Genomic DNA, 20,000 nt, shown 5'->3' on the forward strand with positions numbered 1-20,000 from the left:
AACGGTGACAAACGACGGCACCTACAAATCTCCATAAGCGACGCTTTAAAAACCTTTTACAGGTTTGGAGTCACAGAGGGGGTCTGGTGATAGAATTATTGCTCTCGCTCTAACGTTTGTGGCGATCCTCACATGTGTGGTGCCAACACTGTTTAAATATGCGTGCTGGACCTACGTATGCGTTCTTTGCACGCAAGCACCAGGGACACTTTTACATTTTTTTAAAGTTCTTATTTATAGATTATTTTTTTATTTTACCCCGTCTCATTTCATGTTTTTTTTTTTTTCTTTTTTTCTCACTTTTATTTCTAGCACAAGGAATGTACGCATCCCTTGAGATGAGAACAAGCAGTGACAGGTTCTCTTTACTGAGAGATCTGGGGTCTATTAGACCCTGGATGTCTCCTCTGCCCTTAGAAGCATCTGATCAAACCCACATTGGTGTGATCAGATCTTTTCCCAATTTAAAAATGGTGCCGTTTACATCCAGGAAACTGGAAGTGACTAAATACGTGTAGCTTCTGGTTTCTAATACCATAGAGGTGATCGGGGCGCTCCACTCCCCATTCAACTCTATGGTAAGCCGGTGTTCTGGCAGATAGTGTCCTGCCATCATATAGTGTCCGCCGACAGAGGAAACTTCAGAAAATCTCAGAAGATGAACGGCGCCCCACCATCCAAGCGGACATAGGGTTGGGAAAATTAGAGGGCCCCTCATGGGCGAGCTTCGCTCGCCACGCTTCAGGCTCGGCCTCGCTGCGCTCGGCTCTTTTATATTCCTACTCTATGTCCACTTGGATGGTGGGGCTAGAACCTGGACTCACGGCGCATGCGCCGTTCATCCTCAGCTATTTTCGGAATCTGTGTGTGCTGCGTATTGCGCATGCGCAGTACACAGTGGACACTATCCGATGGGGGACCATATATGATAGGACACCAGCAATAGCCCTTGGGCTCCTTGATCGGATGGGGAAGGCACTGGAGAGCGGCGACGGAAAGGGGCATGACACCACCCTCCTGCCGCTTGTTAAAGGCAATCCAGCGGCTAACTAGGCACTAGGATTGCTTTTACTTTACAGAGCATCGCTGGTCAAAAAAAGAGAAAGGGGCGGAGAGCTGAAGTTACGCTGCAGAGCTCAGTGAGAACTGATTGAAAGGAAGGGACAACCCCCTCCCCCCTTCTCACACCACACAGGAACATAGCTGAGGCTGTCAATCGCAGGCTATGTGCTGGAGCTCCACCCCCTGTCACCATTTATCTCTTGGTGTCAGGGAAACTTGTCAGAAGTGACTCATGCTGATAGCAAAGGAAGGAGGCAGCAGACAGAAATTACACTTGGTGCTCTGGACTGAGACACATACACACTATAGAGGGATAGGCTTTGTTCATATTTCATGTCTGAGGTTTACAACCACTTTAAGAATCCTGAAAATGATAATCTGTTTAATTAAAGTTGACCTGTCTTTGCACGTCTGTCGGAAAGCATTTTTGGCTTGTTAAAATGTACACAAAGAGTAATTAGTTGCCTGGCTTCCTCTAACCTAATACTTCAGGGATGGGAGCAACCATAACCTCATATGAGATAGACGGGAGCCTCCAAACACTCGATGGTGGGCAGGAGCCTGACATTCTAGGGTGGGTAATAGCGCCCAACACCCCAGGTTATATGGAAGCCCCCCAACACTCCAGGTTATGCTGGAGCGCCCCCAACACCCCAGGGTGGACGAGAACACCCAACACCGCAGGGTAGATGGGAGCCCCCAATACCCCAGGGTGGCTCAAGTCTGCAGACTGGTAGGAAAGTCTAATTGCTGCAGTCCTTACTGTTCTCCTATATCTGAAAAATCACTTGGGTACAACATTATCTGATGAAGCGTTCTCTATTTAAGGAGCCCCCCAATCCTTCCTTCTGTCTAGGGTGGACAGGAGCCTCCAAAACTTCTGCGTGGGCAGGAGCCCCTAGCACCTTAGAGGTAACTGGAGCCCTCAACAGCCCAGGGTAGTGGGAGCGCCCAATACCCTAGGGTGGGTGAGAGCCTCAACACTTCTGGCTGGGTAGGAGAGTCCAACATCACAGTGTGAATAATACCCAGGTGGGTGGGAGTCCCCAAAACCCCAGGGTGGGTGGGAGTCCCCAACCACCCAGGATAGGGAGGCAGCTCCTAACACTCAAGTGTGGGCAGCACTCCAGGATGGAAGGGAGCTCAGGGTAGGCAGGAGCCCCCAACACTTGGCTGGGTAGGAGAGTCCAACGCTACAGGGTGGATGGGAGCCCCCAACTCCTCAGGCTATGACGTAGCACACAATACCCCAGGTTATATGAGGGAGCCCCCAGCACTCCAGGGTGGGAGGGAGCCCCCAACACTCCAAGGTGAGCGGAAGCCCTCAACAGCCCAGGGTAGATGGGAACTCCCAACACCCTAGAGTGGTTGAGAACCCCCAACACTTCTGGTTGGTTAGGAGAGCCTAACACTACAGGGTGGATGGGAGCCCCAAACACCCTAGGTTATGAGGCAGCCCCCAATACCCTAGGTTATGGGGGAGCTCCCAACACTTCAGGGTTGGCGGGAGCTCTTAACACTCCATGATGGACGGGACTCCCCAACAGCTCAATGTGGGCAGGAGCCCCCAACACTTGGCTGGGTAGAAGAGTCCAACAATACAGACTGTATGGGAGTCCCCAACACTCCATATTATGAGGCAGCCCCCAACACCTCAGGGTGGAGGGGAGCTCAGGGTGGGCAGGAGCCCACAACACTTGGCTGGGTAGGAGAGTCCAACGCTACAGGGTGGATGGGAGCCCCCAACTCCTCAGGCTATGATGCAGCCCACAATACCCCAGGTTATATGAGGGAGCCCCCAGCACTCCAGGGTGGGAAGGAGCCCCCAACACTCCAGGGTGAGCGGAAGCCCTCAACAGCCCAGGGTAGATGGGAACTCCCATCACCCTAGGGTGTGTGAGAACCCCCAACACTTCTGGCTGGTTAGGAGAGCCCAACACTACAGGGTGGATGGGAGCCCCAAACACCCTAGGTTATGAGGCAGCCCCCAATACCCTAGGTCAGTGATGGCAAACCTTGGCACCCCAGATATTTTGGAACTACATTTCCCATGATGCTCAGGCAATTTGCAGTGTAGTTGAGCATCATGGGAAATGTAGTTCCAAAACATCTGGGGTGCCAAGGTTCGCCATCACTGCCCTAGGTTATGGGGGAGCTCCCAACACTTCAGGGTTGGCGGGAGCTCTTAACACTCCATGGTGGACGGGACTCCCCAACAGCTCAATGTGGAAAGGAGCCCCCAACACTTGGCTGGGTAGAAGAGTCCAACAATACAGACTGGATGGGAGTCCCCAACACCCCAGGTTATGAGTCAGCCCCCAACACCCCAGGGTGGAAGGGAGCTCAGGGTGGGCAGGAGCCCCCAACACTTGGCTGGGTAGGAGAGTCCAACACTAACAGGGCGGATGGGAGCCCCCAACACCTCAGGCTATGATGCAGCACACAATACCCCAGGTTATATGAGGGAGCCCCCAGCACTCCAGGGTGAGCGGAAGCCCTCAACAGCCCAGGGTAGAGGGGAACTCCCAACACCTTAGGGTGGGTGAGAACCCCCAACACTTCTGGCTGGTTAGGAGAGCCCAACACTACAGGGTGGATGGGAGCCCCAAACACCCTAGGTTATGAGGCAGCCCCCAATACCCTAGGTTATGAGGGAGCTCCCAACACTTCAAGGTTAGCAGGAGCTCTTAACACTTCATGGTGGACGGGACTCCCCAACAGTTCAATGTGGGCAGGAGCCCCCAACACTTGGCTGGGTAGGAGAGTCCAACAATACAGACTGGATGGCAGCCCAGGTTATGAGGCAGCCCCCAACACCCCAGGTTATGAGGCAGTCCCCAACACCCCAGGTTATGAGGCAGCCCCCAACACCCCAGGGTGGAAGGGAGCTCAGGGTGGGCAGGAGCCCCCAACACTTGGCTGGGTAGGAGAGTCCAACACTAACAGGGTGGATGGGAGCCCCCAACACCTCCAGGTTATGAGGCAGCCCACAATAGCCCAGGTTATATGAGGGAGCCCCCAGCACTCCAGGGTGGGCGGGAGCCCTCAACAGCCAAGGGGAAGATGGGAACGCCCAATACCCTAGGGTGGGTGAGAACCCCCAACACTTCTGGCTGGATAGGAGAGTCCAACACTACAGGGTGGATGGGAGCCCCCAACACCCCAGGGGGGCTCAAGTCTACAAACTGTCCAGAAAGGTCTAAATGCTGCAGTCCTTAGAATGTCTCTATTCTCCACCTATATCTGAAATATCACTTGGGTAGAACATTATCAGATGAGGAAACACCGATCTGCCTTCATTGTTGGTCAGGAACGGCGGCAGGTCCCGGCTCTTACCGGAGAGGAGTGCCCGTATGGGGTCCTAATCTGAGCGAACGTTGTCTGCAATGATCCATGGAAGATCAGCTGGGGAAATATCTGCTTCCCCTCATTGTACAGATTCAAGACCTGGGATCTGCCCGGAGGTGGGGTGGGTGGGGGATGGGCGTGCAGTACAATTCAAGAGCCTGCGCCTTCTCCAGCCTGAAATGGCCGATAATAAAGAAGACAGGCGGGTAAATAACTGTCACCGGTCTCTGATTTCTGGACATTCGCTCTTTTCATCGATCTCTGTCTTTTGGCGCTTGCGCCTCTTTAATGACCCAATGATCGCTCTCCCATCCTCGCTGATATCATCTATACAATGTAATTGGATTTTCTTTTCTTTTTTTCCCCCCTCCGCAGGACGCAGTCCGCACAGAGAGCTACAGGAACTTCATCTACCGGAATGGGGACGTCTTCAAGGACAAGGTGGGAGCATCGCTGTGCAGTATCTGGGGGGAGGGGAGGTCACATGACGGAGCGCGGGGGACACGGGGTCATTTAAAAGAAGCAGTTTTGCTCCCGAGGATTTCATTTTTTCCCGTGTGGTGGAGCGCAGATAACGCCAAAGCAGGTTTATACTTATTTTTATTTATGGATGAGGTGGGGGGGAGGGGGAGCGTCCTGCGGCAGGACGATAAAACGTTCCCGTGAATCTGTCGCAGAATCGGGAAGATGGCGGTGGGTTCCGTCCTCCCCCTCCCCCTCCTCCTCCCGGGGGGAAGATGTGATTACAATGTTACTATTTGTCTCCAACGATGGATCTGCTGAGCAGCGTCAGTTCTCGTTCTATTTATTGTATAATTATCTGTGGCGGGAAAAGTTCACCGTAACCAGAAGACGCGCGCGGTTCGTATCGTTCCGGATTGAAACGGAATTTTTTTTCGTATGTATCCAAAATTACAATAGTAACACATTTTTTAAATGAATCTGAAATAAGGAAACAAAATTTCGGGCGAAATTCAAATAGTTTTAGAATTTTCAAAGTGAATAAAATAGAATAGAAAATAAAGGAATAGAATCGAAAATAATAGAATATAATAGAGTAAAACAGAACAAAAAAAAAATACTAAATAAAAGAACAGAATAAAATAGAATAGAATCAAAAATAAAATAATAGAATATAAAAGGTAAACAGAACAAAATAGAATAAAAAATAAAAGAACAGAATAAAATAGAATAGAAAATAATAGAATCAAAAATAAAAGGCTAGAATATTATAGAGTAAAACAGAACGAAAAAAAAAATACAAGATAAAAGAACAGAATAAAATAGAATATAAAATAATAGAATCGAAAATAAAATAATAGAATATAATAGTGTAAAACAGAACAAAATAAAATAACAAATTAAATAACAGAATAAAATATAATAGAATCAAAAAATAATAGAATATAATAGAATTGAAAAGAATAGAACCAAAAAAAAAAGAATAGAATATAATAGAGTAAAACGGAACAAAAAAAAGAATAAAAGAACAGAATAAAATAGAATATAAAATAGAATTGAAAATAAAAGAATTGAATATAAAAGTAAAACAGAACCAAATTAAATAAAATAACAGAATAAAATAGAATAGAAAATAATAGAATCAAAAATAAAATAATAGAATATAATAGTGTAAAACAGAACAAAATAGAATAAATGAAAGAACAGAATATAATAGAATTGAAAATAAAATAATATAATATCGTAAAACATTACAAAATAGAATAACAAATAAAATAACAGAATACAATAGAATAGAAAATAATAGAATTGAAAAAAGAATAGAATATAATAGAGTAAAACAGAACAAAAAAGAATAACAAATGAACAGAATACAATAGAATAGACTCAAATAAAATAATAGAATATAAAAGTAAAACAGAACACAATAGAATAACAAATAAAATAACAGAATAAAATAGAATAGAAAATAGAATCGAAAAAAATAATAGAATATAATAGAATAAAAAATAATAGAATTGAAAATAAAAGAATAGAATATAATAGAGTAAAACAGAACAAAAAATAATAAAAGCACAGAATAAAATAGAATATAGAATTGAAAATAAAAGAATAGAATATAATAGAGTAAAACAGAACAAAATTAGAATAATAAAAAAAACATAATAAAATAGAATAGAAAATAAAAGAATAGAATATAATCGCATAAAACAGAATAAAATAGAATCGAAAATAATAGAATCGAAAATAAAAGACTAGAATATAATATATATATAATATAATATATATATATATATATATATATATATATATATATATATATATATATATATATAAAATAGCGTAAAATAGAATAAATAATAAAAGAACAGAATAAAATAGAATAGGCAATACAAGAATAGAATAAAATAGAACCATCTTCTAAAATTCAATAGAAAAGAAAAAAACGGAGCATAAAAGAACAGAATAGAAAAAAACAATGGAATAGAATATAACCATCTTCCAAAGTTCAAATTTCGAGTAGAATAAATTTGAATGAACTTTAAAATGCCATTCGCATTAAATTTGATTAGATTTTTCTGAATTTGGTCGAATTAAGTTAAATTTGACCAAATACCCATAATTCGAGTCAACCAGTAGACATGCGCGGTTCATTTAGTTCCGAATTGAATTACAATAGTAACGAATGAATCTAAAATCACAAAACAAAGTTTTGGGGCGAAATTGAAATAGTTTTCAAATTTTCGAAGAGAATAAAAGAAAAAAAGAATAGAATGGAACAGAAAACAAAAGAATAGAATAAAAAATAGAATATAACCATTTTCTTAAATTAAAATTTCAAACAGAATAAATTTGACTAGAATAGAAATTAATAGACAAAAAAAAAAAAAAAGAGTAGAATAAAATATAATATAACCAAAATTTTAATTCAAAAAGTATAGAAAAGAATATAATAGAATAGGAAAAACAATAGAATAGAAAATGTAACCATCTTGCAAAATTCAAATTTTGAATAGAATAAATGTGACGTTGAATGAAATGCAGTTCAAATGCCATTCGGATGGAATTCGGTTCGAATTCAAATGAAATGTAAATTCTGATCGATTAGAATTTTCAGAATTCCGTCAAATTGAGTTCAATCCGACCAAATCCGGAAAGCTCGAATCGATTAGAATTTGAATAAAGGAAAAGATTTTCCAAAAACAAATTAAATTAATTAATGTAAACGGATCAAAACGAAACTCATTTTTTTTTTGTTCTGCACATTTCTAGTTACCAGACCCACATCCAGCCGCCGGAGGAGGGGTCACGGTGTGAACATTTGGGGGGGGGAGGGGAAGGTCCAACATGATGCAGCTGAGTTTGAATCTACTTATATTTTGCTCCTCCCCCTCCCCCAACATGATAATGGCATTTTAAAATAAAACCTTTTCCATTTTCATTTCATATCTTATTTTAGTCCCGGTGATGTCATCACTGGGTCTCTGTGCTTCTGTATGCAATACTGGTGGGAGCGGCCAGCGGGGGGGCTGTACATAGCTGTGTGAACACATCACAATCCCTCCCCCAAGTAGTCTCCCACCCCCCAAATCTCTCCATAAGGAGGTCCCGTCATGCTTATTTCTGTTACAAGGGATGTTTACGTTCCTTGTAATAGGAATGAAAGTGATAAAAAAATAAATAAATGAAAAGGACAGTGTAAAAGTAAAAAAAAAAAAAAATGAAAGGGACAGTGTAAAAGTAAAAAAATAAGAAAAAAAAAAAAAATGAAAGGGACAGTGTAAAAGTAAAAAAATAAGAAAAAAAAAAAAATGAAAGGGACAGTGTAAAAGTAAAAAATAAAAAAAATGAAAAGACAGTGTAAAAGTAAAAAAAAAAAAAAAATGAAAGGGACAGTGTAAAAGTAAAAAAATAAGAAAAAAAAAAAAATTCAAGGGACAGTGTAAAAGTAAAAAATAAAAAAAATGAAAAGACAGTGTAAAAGTAAAAAAAAAAAAAAAAAAAAATGAAAGGGACAGTGTAAAAGTAAAAAAAAAAAAAAAAATGAAAGGGACAGTGTAAAAGTACAAAAAAATAAATAAAAAAAATGAAAAGGACAGTGTAAAATTAAAAAAAAAAAAAAAAAGGAAAGGGACAGTGTAAAAAACAAAAAAAAATTATAAAAATTTACTTTTTTTTTAAGGTAAATGAGAGATCTGAGGTCTTTTTGACCCCAAATCTCTCCATAAAGAGGACCTGTCATGCTTATTTTCTGTTGCAAGCGTAAAAATGTCACATGGGTACAGTGTACACGACCGCACAATTGTCATTCAAAGTGCGACAGCGATGAAAGCTGAAAAATGGCCTGGGCAGTAAGGGGGGGGGGGGTGTAAGTTCATGGTAGGCAAGTGGTTAAAAGAAAAATTGCGATTTATTATCTAAGAATTGCAAAGAAATAAATAAATACATTGTTGCAATACAATATCATAAAAATAAATCTTTGCTTGTCAAAGAATTCTCTGTATGACCGTCTTCTCTTCAGTAATGACAAATTGTTGGCACATAAAGAGTGAATGGTGGGGATACAGAGGAGGTGATTGGAGAATAAATTGCCCCTTTATAACGACACATCAATCGGCAGCCCCAGATGTGACGGATCCGCTCCGGGGGGTGAGATTTCTATGGAAATGCATTTCCTGCGGTAAGATGCACGTGGGGCCCAATGCAGGAAAAAAAACGTGCGACGCGGCAACAACCCAAAGCGCGCCCTGGCTCCCCCTCTGTGCCAGTCTGGAAGCGGGTACAGGAAGGGTTAATGAGGCGCACGGCAGCGGCACCCGGCGGCCATGTGGAGGAGTGCCGCAGTGTCCCGCATTCTCCTGTAATTGAGGACTGCAGCACAGCGACTGCGGCTTCAGCCTCGTGTCTCGGCAGCAGATGACGGCACAGCCAGTCCTTGGCGGGGCCGCAGCTCTGCCTAAATGCCTGGGACTTGGTGAACATTATTTACACCGCGGTCACCGCTGAGCCGCACCGTCCCTCCAAATCGGGAGATGGAGTGCTGCGGGGGGGGGGGGGGGGGTGCAAAGATTTATGATCACCCCGAAATTACATGGCGGATATCGGACACCAATCTCAATCACCAATTACGAAAAACTTATTTTATTTTTATATTATATATATAAAAAACTATTTAAATTTTTTTTGTAATTTTTTTTTAGAAGTTTAAACCCAAAACCAACAATGTAATGTAATGTAATCCCTTTTTTCTCTCCTGGTGATCCTGCCAATACGTTTCGTTATGTTAACCCGCCAACGCCTTTATTTGCATACATGTTGAAAAGTCATTTTAGGAACAGGTTAAAACCTCCAAACTTTATATATTTTCTCAAAGCAGAGACCCTGGAGAATAAAATGGTGGTGGTCACGTTTTTTTTTTATTTTATTTTTTATATCGCATAAAATTTGCGCAACAGTTTTTGAGTGCGAAATTTCAGTAAAACCTAAACGAGAGTTATTTTTCAAACGCACAAATGCAATGCAATAATAATGGTTGGTAAAATATAAAAGATGAGGTTATGATGAGTGAATGGAGATTCAACGTGTCAAGCCTTAAAACTGCGCACGGGGGGCGAAAATCATGCCGATGTTTTCCACAGGCGCCCCCTACAGGTCATCAGTTTAGAGCTCTGTGGGAATAATGGGCCTAGAATTGGGGATGTGACTCCGGGGTGCGCAGCGATAGGTAACGTGTATCACAAGCGACATATTCCTACTTGGGTGCGTTTACATTTGTGCGTACGTAGGGGGCGGGGCAGGCTTTAAAAAAATATTTTTAGGGGGTTTTTATGTGCACTCTTTTTTTACTTTAACTAAAACTTTATTTAAATCACGTAGGGGACAAAAATGCCCCTTTGTGATATCATCATTTCAGACAAGTTCCCCTCCCGCCCGCCGTCTAGTAAAATGAAGTCACACCAGTTGCACCGGTCTCGTGCACCCGCGGGGGGGGGGGGGGGGCGTGTGGCGATCGCGCTATGTCCCTAAGACATGGCCCAACCTCAATGACGTGGCTCTTTACCTATGTGATCGGCTGTGTCCAATCACAGGTGATCACATGTAAATACGGAGGTGGCGTTTATCATCTCTCCTCGCCTCACAGTGACAGTGTGAGGAGAGGAGAGTCGATCAGCGGCATCTCCTTACAGGGGAGACCTGTACAGGTAATCGGGGCACTGATCATCGGTGCAGCCCTGGTGCCCATTAGTGACACCAATCAGTGATACCAATTAGTGTCCTTCGGTGCCTATTAGTGACACCAATCAGTGACACCAGTCAGTACCCATCAGTGATGTCAGTGCAGTGCCCATCAGTGACACCAGTCAGTGCAGTGCCAATCAGTGTCACCAATTTGTGCCCATCAGTGTCACCAATTTGTGCCCATCAGTGTCACCAATTTGTGCCCATCAGTGTCACCAATTTGTGCCCATCAGTGTCACCAATTTGTGCCCATCAGTGACGCCAGTCAGTGCCCATCAGTGACGCCAGTCAGTGCCCATCAGTGACGCCAGTCAGTGCAGTGCCCATTAGTGACGCCAATTTGTGCCCATCAGTGACGCCAGTCAGTGCCCATCAGTGACGCCAGTCAGTGCAGTGCCCATTAGTGACGCCAATTTGTGCCCATCAGTGACGCCAGTCAGTGCCCATCAGTGAAGCCAGCCAGTGCAGTGCCCATCAGTGACTCCAATTTGTGCCCATCAGTGACTCTAATTTGTGCCCATCAGTGACTCTAATTTGTGCCCATCAGTGACTCTAATTTGTGCCCATCAGTGACTCTAATTTGTGCCCATCAGTGACTCTAATTTGTGCCCATCAGTGACTCCAATTTGTGCCCACCAGTGACTCCAGTTTGTGCCCACCAGTGACTCCAGTTTGTGCCCACCAGTGACACCAATTTGTGCCCATCAGTGATGCCAGTCAGTGCTGTGCCCATCAGGGATGCCTATCAGTACTGCATCTTGGTGCCTCCTCATCAGTGCCCATCAGCGAAGGAAAAAAAAGAAAAAAAATTACTGACGGAAACACTTTATTTATTTATTTTTTTTCAAAATTCTCGTTCTTTTTTTTCGTTTGTTTAGCAAAAAATAAATAAACCCAGCGGTGATTAAATACTACCAAAAATTTTTTTTTTTTAAATGATAAAAAGTCATATTGGGACAATGTTGCGTGACCGCGCCATTGTCATTCCGACAGTGCCAAAAATGGAAAATTGGCCTGGGCAGGAAAGGGGGTAAAAGTGCCCGGTAATGAAGGGGGCTTTTAGACCCCTGATGTCTCGCCTTCCTTCCATTGAAGCGGATGGTGCTCAGATGGCGCTCCATGAGGCTGCATTTAGCTGTCAGTTGGCTGGTGGGGGGGGGGTGGGGGCGGCTGAAGCACACCAGCCAATCAGAACGGCCGAAGACCATCACTAGGAAGAACCCCGAGTGATGGCGCCGGCGATAGACCTCCCAGACGAGGCACTGTTGGAACGAAGGTATTTTGTGCTTTAACATGTTACTGTTCTCTATGTACAGCTCTCACCTCTGCTGATCCTGCCATGAAGGCACTTCCTGTTAGAGGGTGACAACTCTCAATTGTTCTGCTGCGTTGTCACCCTGTCACTTGAACCACCGCTGGAGAATACCAGCTGTTGTGCCGACACACATTTTGCAGTCACCGTCCACCATTCTCAGGGAGCCGCTCCAGAGCAACGAGGTGCAGCGAACGCCGGAGCCAGCACATGTAGGCAGGAAGTGGCTGATAGAGGCCGGAGGAGATCAGCAGCACTAGGGGGAAAAATAAGGCTCCACTCACATTACTGCATCTCCAGAGTTGCATGACTTCCAGTGCGATTTTGGACCAAAGTTGCACCAAAGTAGTTCAGGCGCCTTTTCACTGCGACTTTAAAAGAGAAGTATGGGAATCATTGTTTTTTTTTCTTATTTTTTATTTATCATACTTACCTAGAGGGATGCTGCAACTGTCCCCCCGCCAGCTCTAACACTGAGAACTGAGCGATCAAACTCAGCCGATCTCTCAGTTCTCAGAGCTCCCTGAGCAGAGAGTTGGTGACTGTGAGTCGCCGTTGTCTGCTCTGTCCCCGCCCCGCCCCCTATCGGAGGGCAGTGGAGGGTGCGGGAGTAGCCGGCGCAGGCTCTCAGCGGCTCAGTCCTGCACTCCTGTAATCCATGTTCAGCAGACAGGAGGCTGAAGACCGCTGTCGGCTGACCTCACAGAAGCCGGTTCAGGGTCTGGGAGGATGTCCCGCCCCCTCCACAGCCCAGCGCTCCCGCCCCCTCCACAGCCCAGCGATCCAATTAGGGAGGAGGGGGCAGAGCAGACAACGGTGACTAACAGTGACCAGCTCTCTGCTCAGGGAGCTCTGAGAACCCAGTGATCGGCGGTGTTTGATCGCTCGGTTCTCAGTGTTAGAGCCGGCGGGGGACAGATGCAGCATCCACCTAGGTATGATATAAAAAAAACTATAAAAACTATTCCCATACTTCTCTTTTAAAGTCGCAGCAACTTTGAAAAGGTGCCTGCGCTACTTTGATGCAACTTTGGTTCAGAGAATGCAACATTGGATCGAAGTCGCGCTCCGAAGTCGCACTGGAAATTCTGGAATAATGTGCATGCAGGGGTCTCAAACTGGTGGCCCTCCAGCTGTTGCGAAACTACAAGTCCCATGAGGCATTGCAAGGCTGACAGTTACAAGCATGACTCCCACAGGCAGAGAGCATGATGGGACTTGAAGTTCCACAACAGCTGGAGGGCCGCCAGTTTGAGACCCCTTGATTAGAGTGTGGAAGGGTTGGATCCTCCGCTGGATCCCGCTGGGAGACTCGCCCCTCTCTATGTGGCCTGGGGGCCAAGTCAGGAAGTGATGAGAAATGCAACATTTTGAGTTGCCACCAGAGCAGGAATAAAGAGGAAATCTCCCAATGGGGGACACCTGTTCCGGTGACAACCGTCTGCGGTGGGGATTCTTCTCACTTTGGGGAGATTTCCTTTAATTTCCTGTTGCATCTCCAGGACAGGAAGTGAAGGGGAATCTCATCAGCGGGGGAAAGGAAACCACAAATAACTCAGACCCAGAACTGGATACATTGTATTGCAGAAAATGACTCTTTTTGCCACAATTATTTCCTCCTATAATGTATTATAAATGTTCCTTAGTGGCTCCAGAAGGCGGATCGGCCGGTAACATCGAACGTTTCTGTTGCAGGTGGTCCTGGATGTCGGATGCGGCACGGGGATCCTATCCATGTTCGCGGCGAAGGCCGGCGCCAAAAAAGTCATCGGTGTGGACCAATCGGAAATCCTCTACCAGGCCATGGACATTATCCGGTGGGTGATTGGTCAGAAGGCTCTTAGCCCTGCCTTTTTTCTAACCCCTTTGCGCTGACAGTATGCCAATTTGTGTTCATGGTTTGAAAGGGTTATTCTGGGGTGACGCCCGCAGCTACACGCATCACCCCGCTACCGTGTTTTTTTTTTTTTTTTTCTTAAAGCCAGCGATCGGCTTTTTAACCACTTCAATACCGGGTCTATTCTGGCACTTCTACATGTAAAAAATCATTTTTTTGCTAGAAAATTACTCAGAACCCCCAAACATTATATATATATATATATATATATATTTATATATTTATATATATATATATATATATATATATATATATATATATATATATATATATATATATTTATATATATATATTTATATATATATATAAAATATATATATATATATATATATATATATCTATTAGATAGATATATATATATATATATATATATATATATATATATATAATCTTTTTATATATATATGTATATATTATATTTTTTAGATATATATATTTTTTAGATATATATGTTATATTTTTTATATATAATATATATTTTTTTAAGCAGACACCCTGGGGAATAAAATGGCAGTCTTTGCAATTTTTTTTTATCTCGCACGGTATTTGCGCAACAATTTTTTAAACGCATTTTTTTGAGGGAAAAAAACAATTTCAGGATTTAAAAAATAAAACAGTAAAGTTGTCCGGATTTTTTATTTTTTTTAATAATGTGAAAGATGATGTTACGCCGAGTACATAGATACCTAACATGTAATGCTTTAAAATTGTGCACACTCGTGCAGTGGCGCCAAACTTCGTGCTTAAAAATTTCCGCAGGCGACGCTTTAATTTTTAATTTATTTTTACAGGTTACATGTTTAGAGTTGCAGAGGAGGTCTAGTGCTAGAATTTTTTGGTACCTCAGATGTGTGGTTTGAACAGCGTTTACATATGTGGGCGGGACTTGCGTGTGCGGTCGCTTCTGAGCGCGAGCTGCTGGGGACAGGTGCTGTTTTAAAAAAAATTTAATTTTTTTTTTTAATTTTTTTTAATTTTATTTTTATTTTTACACTTTCTTTTACATTTTTTTTTTTTGATCACTTTTATTTTTATTACAAGGAATGTAAACATCCCTTGTAATAGGAATCGTTCATGACAGGTCCTCTTTATGGAGAGATGCGGGGTCATTAACCACTTGCTTACTGGGCACTTAAACACCCTTCCTGCCCAGACCAATTTTCAGCTTTTGGTGCTCTCACACTTTGAATGACAATTACTCAGTCATGCAACACTGTACCCAAATGAATTTTGTGTCCTTTTTTTCCCACAAATAGAGCTTTCTTTTGGTGGTATTTGATCACCTCTGGGGTTTTTATTTTTTGCGCTATAAATGAAAAAAGACCGAAAATTTTGAAAAAAAACACATATTTCTTTGTTTCTGTGATAAAATTTTGCAAATTATAATTTTTTTTTCATAAATTTTGGCCACAATTTATACTGCTACATATCTTTGGTAAAAATAACCCAAATTATTGGATATTATTTGGTCTTTGTGAAAGTTAGAGCGTCTAGAAGCTGTGGTGCGAATCGCACAAAATTGATCACATCTGATGTACTGGTGGACTATCTCACTTCTTGTGACCCGAACAAGTCAGGAAAGTACAAATACCCCCCAAATGACCCCTTTTTTGAAAGTAGACATTCCAAGGTATTTACTAAGATGCATGGTGAGGTTTTTGATGTTGTCATCTTTTTCCCACAATTCTTTGCAAAATGAAGATTTTTTTTTTTTTTTTTTTTCTCACAAAATTTTTAATGTAATAGGTTATTTCTCTCACATGGCATGTGTATACCACAAATGACACCCCAAAATACGTTCTGCTACTCCTTCTGAGTATTACGATACCAAATGTGTGAGACTTTTACACAGCCTGGCCACATACAGAGGCCCAATATTGAAATAGCACCATCAGGCGTTCTAGGAGCATAAATTACACATTTCATTTCTCAACCACCTATTACAGTTTTGAAGGCCCTGGAACACCAGGACAATGGAAATGCCCACAAAGTGACCCCATTTTGGAAAGCTAACACCCCAACGTATAATCTATGAGGCATATTGAGTCGTTTGAATGGTTCATTTTTTTTCCAGAAGTTTTGGGAAAATGTGGAAAAAAAATGAAAACGCATTTTTTTTACGCAAAGTTGTCCATTTATAAGATATTTCCAACACATAGCATGTACATAGCAAAAATGACACCCCAAAATACGTTCTACTACTCCTCCTGAGTATAACGATACCAAATGTGTGAGACTTTTACACAGCCTGGCCACATACAGAGGCCCAATATTGAAATAGCACCATCAGGCGTTCTAGGAGCATAAATTACACATTTCATTTCTCAACCACCTATTACAGTTTTGAAGGCCCTGGAACACCAGGACAATGGAAATGCCCACAAAGTGACCCCATTTTGGAAAGCTAACACCCCAACGTATAATCTATGAGGCATATTGAGTCGTTTGAATGGTTCATTTTTTTCCAGAAGTTTTGGGAAAATGTGGAAAAAAAATGAAAACGCATTTTTTTTACGCAAAGTTGTCCATTTATAAGATATTTCCAACACATAGCATGTACATAGCAAAAATGACACCCCAAAATACGTTCTACTACTCCTCCTGAGTATAACGATACCAAATGTGTGAGACTTTTACACAGCCTGGCCACATACAGAGGCCCAATATTGAAATAGCACCATTAGGCGTTCTAGGAGCATAAATTACACATCTCATTTCTCAACCACCTATTACATTTTTAAAGGCCCTGGAGCACCAGGACAATGGAAATGCCCACAAAGTGACCCCATTTTGGAAAGCTAACACCCCAACGTATAATCTATGAGGCATATTGAGTCGTTTGAATGGTTCATTTTTTTTCCAGAAGTTTTGGGAAAATCTGGAAAAAAAATGAAAACGCATTTTTTTACGCAAAGTTGTCCATTTATAAGATATTTCCAACACATAGCATGTACATAGCAAAAATGACACCCCAAAATACGTTCTACTACTCCTCCTGAGTTTAACGATACCAAATATGTGAGACTTTTACACAGCTTGGCCACATACAGAGGCCCAACATGTAAGGAACACCATCAGGTGTTCCAGGGACACATAGCATGCACATACCAAGAATTACACCCCAAAATACATTCTACTGAGAAAAGAGTAAACAAAAGATTACCTGTGGTTTTAGCAGCGCAGTTGTCCACAGGATGATAGCACTGGTCCAGGCAGCAGGCAGGGACTTGGTCAACAAAAGTGAACACAATTTTCCAGGCAACAGGCAGGTATACTGTCCATAGTCATTATTGGCAGCAGGCAGGGATACTGTCCATATACAGTCCAAGGTCAGTGCAGGCAGAGATCGTCAGCATTGCCAAAATATTGGTCCTGGTAGTAGGCAGGAACATGGTCCATCCATGTGCTGTGGTCAGTTCATGCGACAGGCAGAGGCATGATGGTATAGGTCCTACAGGCAGCAGGCAGAAGTAGGGCCTTTTTCAGGACAGAATGGGGATAGGGGTAGAGGCTTCTCCCACCCAAATCTCTTTGAAGCCTCCGAGTCTCCAGACCCTAATCTAGGAATGAGAAAACAAGGGAAATTGTCTTCTTCATCCAAAAAAACTATTCTGGAGCCCCTCACATATGTGAGACCCCTGTTATGAATCCCACTAGTCCACAGAGGGTACAAGATCAGTCCAAGAGGCAGGCAAAAGGCATGGTCAAACAGTCCAGGGTCAGTTCCAGATCAGGCAGAGGTATGTACAGAATCAGTAGGCAGAAGCGTGGTCGAATAACAGTCCAGGGTCAGTTCCAGATCAGGCAGAGGCGTAAACAGAATCAGTAGGCAGAAGCGTGGTCGAATAACAAGCCAGGGTCAGTTCCAGATCAGGCAGAGGTATGTACAAAATCAGTAGGCAGAAGCGTGGTCGAATAACAAGCCAGGGTCAGTTCCAGATCAGGCAGAGGTATGTACAAAATCAGTAGGCAGAAGCGTGGTCGAATAACAAGCCAGGGTCAGTTACAGAGCAAGCAGAGGCATAAGGGGTTTGAAGGTAAATGGCAGGAAGTGAGGGTTATGGTTACCATACTTCACTAATAATTCACTAAAGTATGGTAACGGCGGAAACAGTCACCTATGCAGAGGCCTGGTTGGGAAGGGCATTCGGCACAGTGATAAGTGGTGTCTCTTCTCACTCCTCGTTTGCTGCACACCCGACATTTTTTCTGACATCTTCGGCCTGTTGGTCTGGGAGGGATTTTGTCAGGAAAGTGGCGTTCAGAGAGTCTGCTAATTACATCGGATCGAATGTTTTGTGGTGGGCCGTTGGGGTAAATAAGGGCAGTGGTGATTTCCTCCTGGTAGCCAAGGAAGGGTATGGGTCTTTCTGTGGACTTACGATAAATGACATATGTGTTGTATATGGCCAAATTAAAGAAATAAATTGCAATTTTTTTATACCACTTGTATGTTCTTCTCGTGGCAAGATAGGGTTCGAGCATCTGGTCGTTCAAGTCGACACCCCCCATGAACATGTTGTACTCATGGATACAAGTGGGTTTTAGTATTGGGCCATCCCTCCTGGTGATCTCAACAAAAGTGTTGTTGTGGATCGAAGAAAGCATGTAGACATCCCTTCTGTCCCTCCACTTCACAGCCAAAATTTCCTCGTTCCGTAAGCTCGCCGCTTCGCCTTTTCTTAGCCTTTTGTTGACGAGGCTTTGAGGAAAGCCCTTCCGGTTCGTTCTTACGGTGCCACATGCTGGAGTTTGCTTTCTATGGAGGTTGCGGAACAGGGGTAAACTTGTATAAAAATTGTCCACATAGAGATGGTAGCCTTTCTCCAGGAGTGGGTTTATGAGTTCCCAAACAACTTTTCCACTCGATCCGATGTATTCGGGGCAATTAGGGGGATGTAGCTGGGTGTCCTTCCCTTCGTATACCATGAAGGAATATGTATACGCTGTGGCTCAATCACACAACTTATACATTTTCACCCCATAGCGGGCCCTTTTGGAGGGAATAAATTGCTTTAGGCCCAGCCTGCCAGAAAATTTGATCAGGGACTCATCCACACATATGTGTTGGTCTGGGGTAAACAACTGGGGGAAAATCTGAGAAAAATAATTTATTAGCGGCCGAATTTTGTAAAGTTTATCAAAATTTGGGTCATTCCGGGGAAGGCACTGGGTATTGTCGTTAAAGTGTAGGAATCTCAATATCGTTAGATATCTGGTCCGGGACATTATTGAGGAAAAGATGGGCATGTGATAGATGGGGCGGGATGACCAATATGCATGTATTTCATTTTTATTGTTTAGTCCAATACAAAATGTGAGGCCCAAAAAAATTTTAAACTCCTCCACTGTTAGGGCTCTCCACTTGTAGGGACGGGCATAAGAGGACGTTGGGTTGCTTTCAATAAATTGTTGGGCATATAGGTTGGACTGGACAACAATGGATTCAAGCAAGTCCTCTGTAAAAATTAGGTGGAAAAAGTCCATCAGGGAAAAATTGTGTGTGTCCACCTGGACTCCTGGGTTGGCAGTGAAAGGGGGAACGTTGGCTTCTCCTGAGTTAGGAGGAAGCCACAAGGGGTTCTGGAGGGAATAGGGAAGGCTGGCATGGGACCTAACCCTTTGGGGCCGAGTTGACACCCCACTTGTACGTGGCCTTTGCCGAGGTACTGTGGTGCTGGTGGATGGCACTGGGTTGCCGGTGGATGGCTCTGCGGTGCTGGTGGATGGTACCGCCTCCTCACCAGTGCGCCTTCGTCTGACGGGCGGACTATCATCTTCCTCCTCTGAGGCTGTCATGGTACCGCTGCTGAGGACAGGCTCGTAGTCCACGTCAGACTCAGAATCTGAATAGGAGGAGGAATCCGAAGCGGAAACCTCCCCGTTGCTCTCGTCGGCTGCAAGGATATCATATGCCTCCTCAGCTGAATACAATCTTTGTGACATTTTTATTGATCACAAATGGCACTGACAGGTGACGCTGATTTGGCAGATGACACTGACAGGTGACGCTGATTTGGCAGATGACACTGACAGGTGACGCTGATGTGGCAGGTGACACTGACAGGTGACGCTGATTTGGCAGGTGACACTGACAGGTGACGCTGATTTGGCAGGTGACACTGACAGGTGACGCTGATTTGGCAGGTGACACTGACAGGTGACGCTGATGTGGCAGGT

At 43.4% G+C, this 20,000-nt stretch overlaps 1 protein-coding gene across 1 annotated transcript in view; it reads left to right on the plus strand.

Annotated features, from left to right (window-relative positions):
* PRMT3 (protein arginine methyltransferase 3) overlaps positions 1-20,000 on the plus strand; it is a 142,474-nt gene that overhangs the window by 21,565 nt on the left and 100,909 nt on the right. Inside the window, exons 7-8 of the mRNA XM_077453436.1 lie at positions 4,734-4,851; positions 13,619-13,791. Coding sequence (XP_077309562.1) covers positions 4,734-4,851; positions 13,619-13,791 — 291 coding nt within the window. The remainder of the gene's footprint in view (positions 1-4,733; positions 4,852-13,618; positions 13,792-20,000) is intronic.

This window comes from Lithobates pipiens, unplaced genomic scaffold, assembly GCF_037356315.1.
Source record: "Lithobates pipiens isolate NorthernLeopardFrog02 unplaced genomic scaffold, aLitPip1_a1.2 Scaffold_24, whole genome shotgun sequence".
Classification (NCBI taxonomy): Eukaryota; Metazoa; Chordata; class Amphibia; order Anura; family Ranidae; genus Lithobates; species Lithobates pipiens.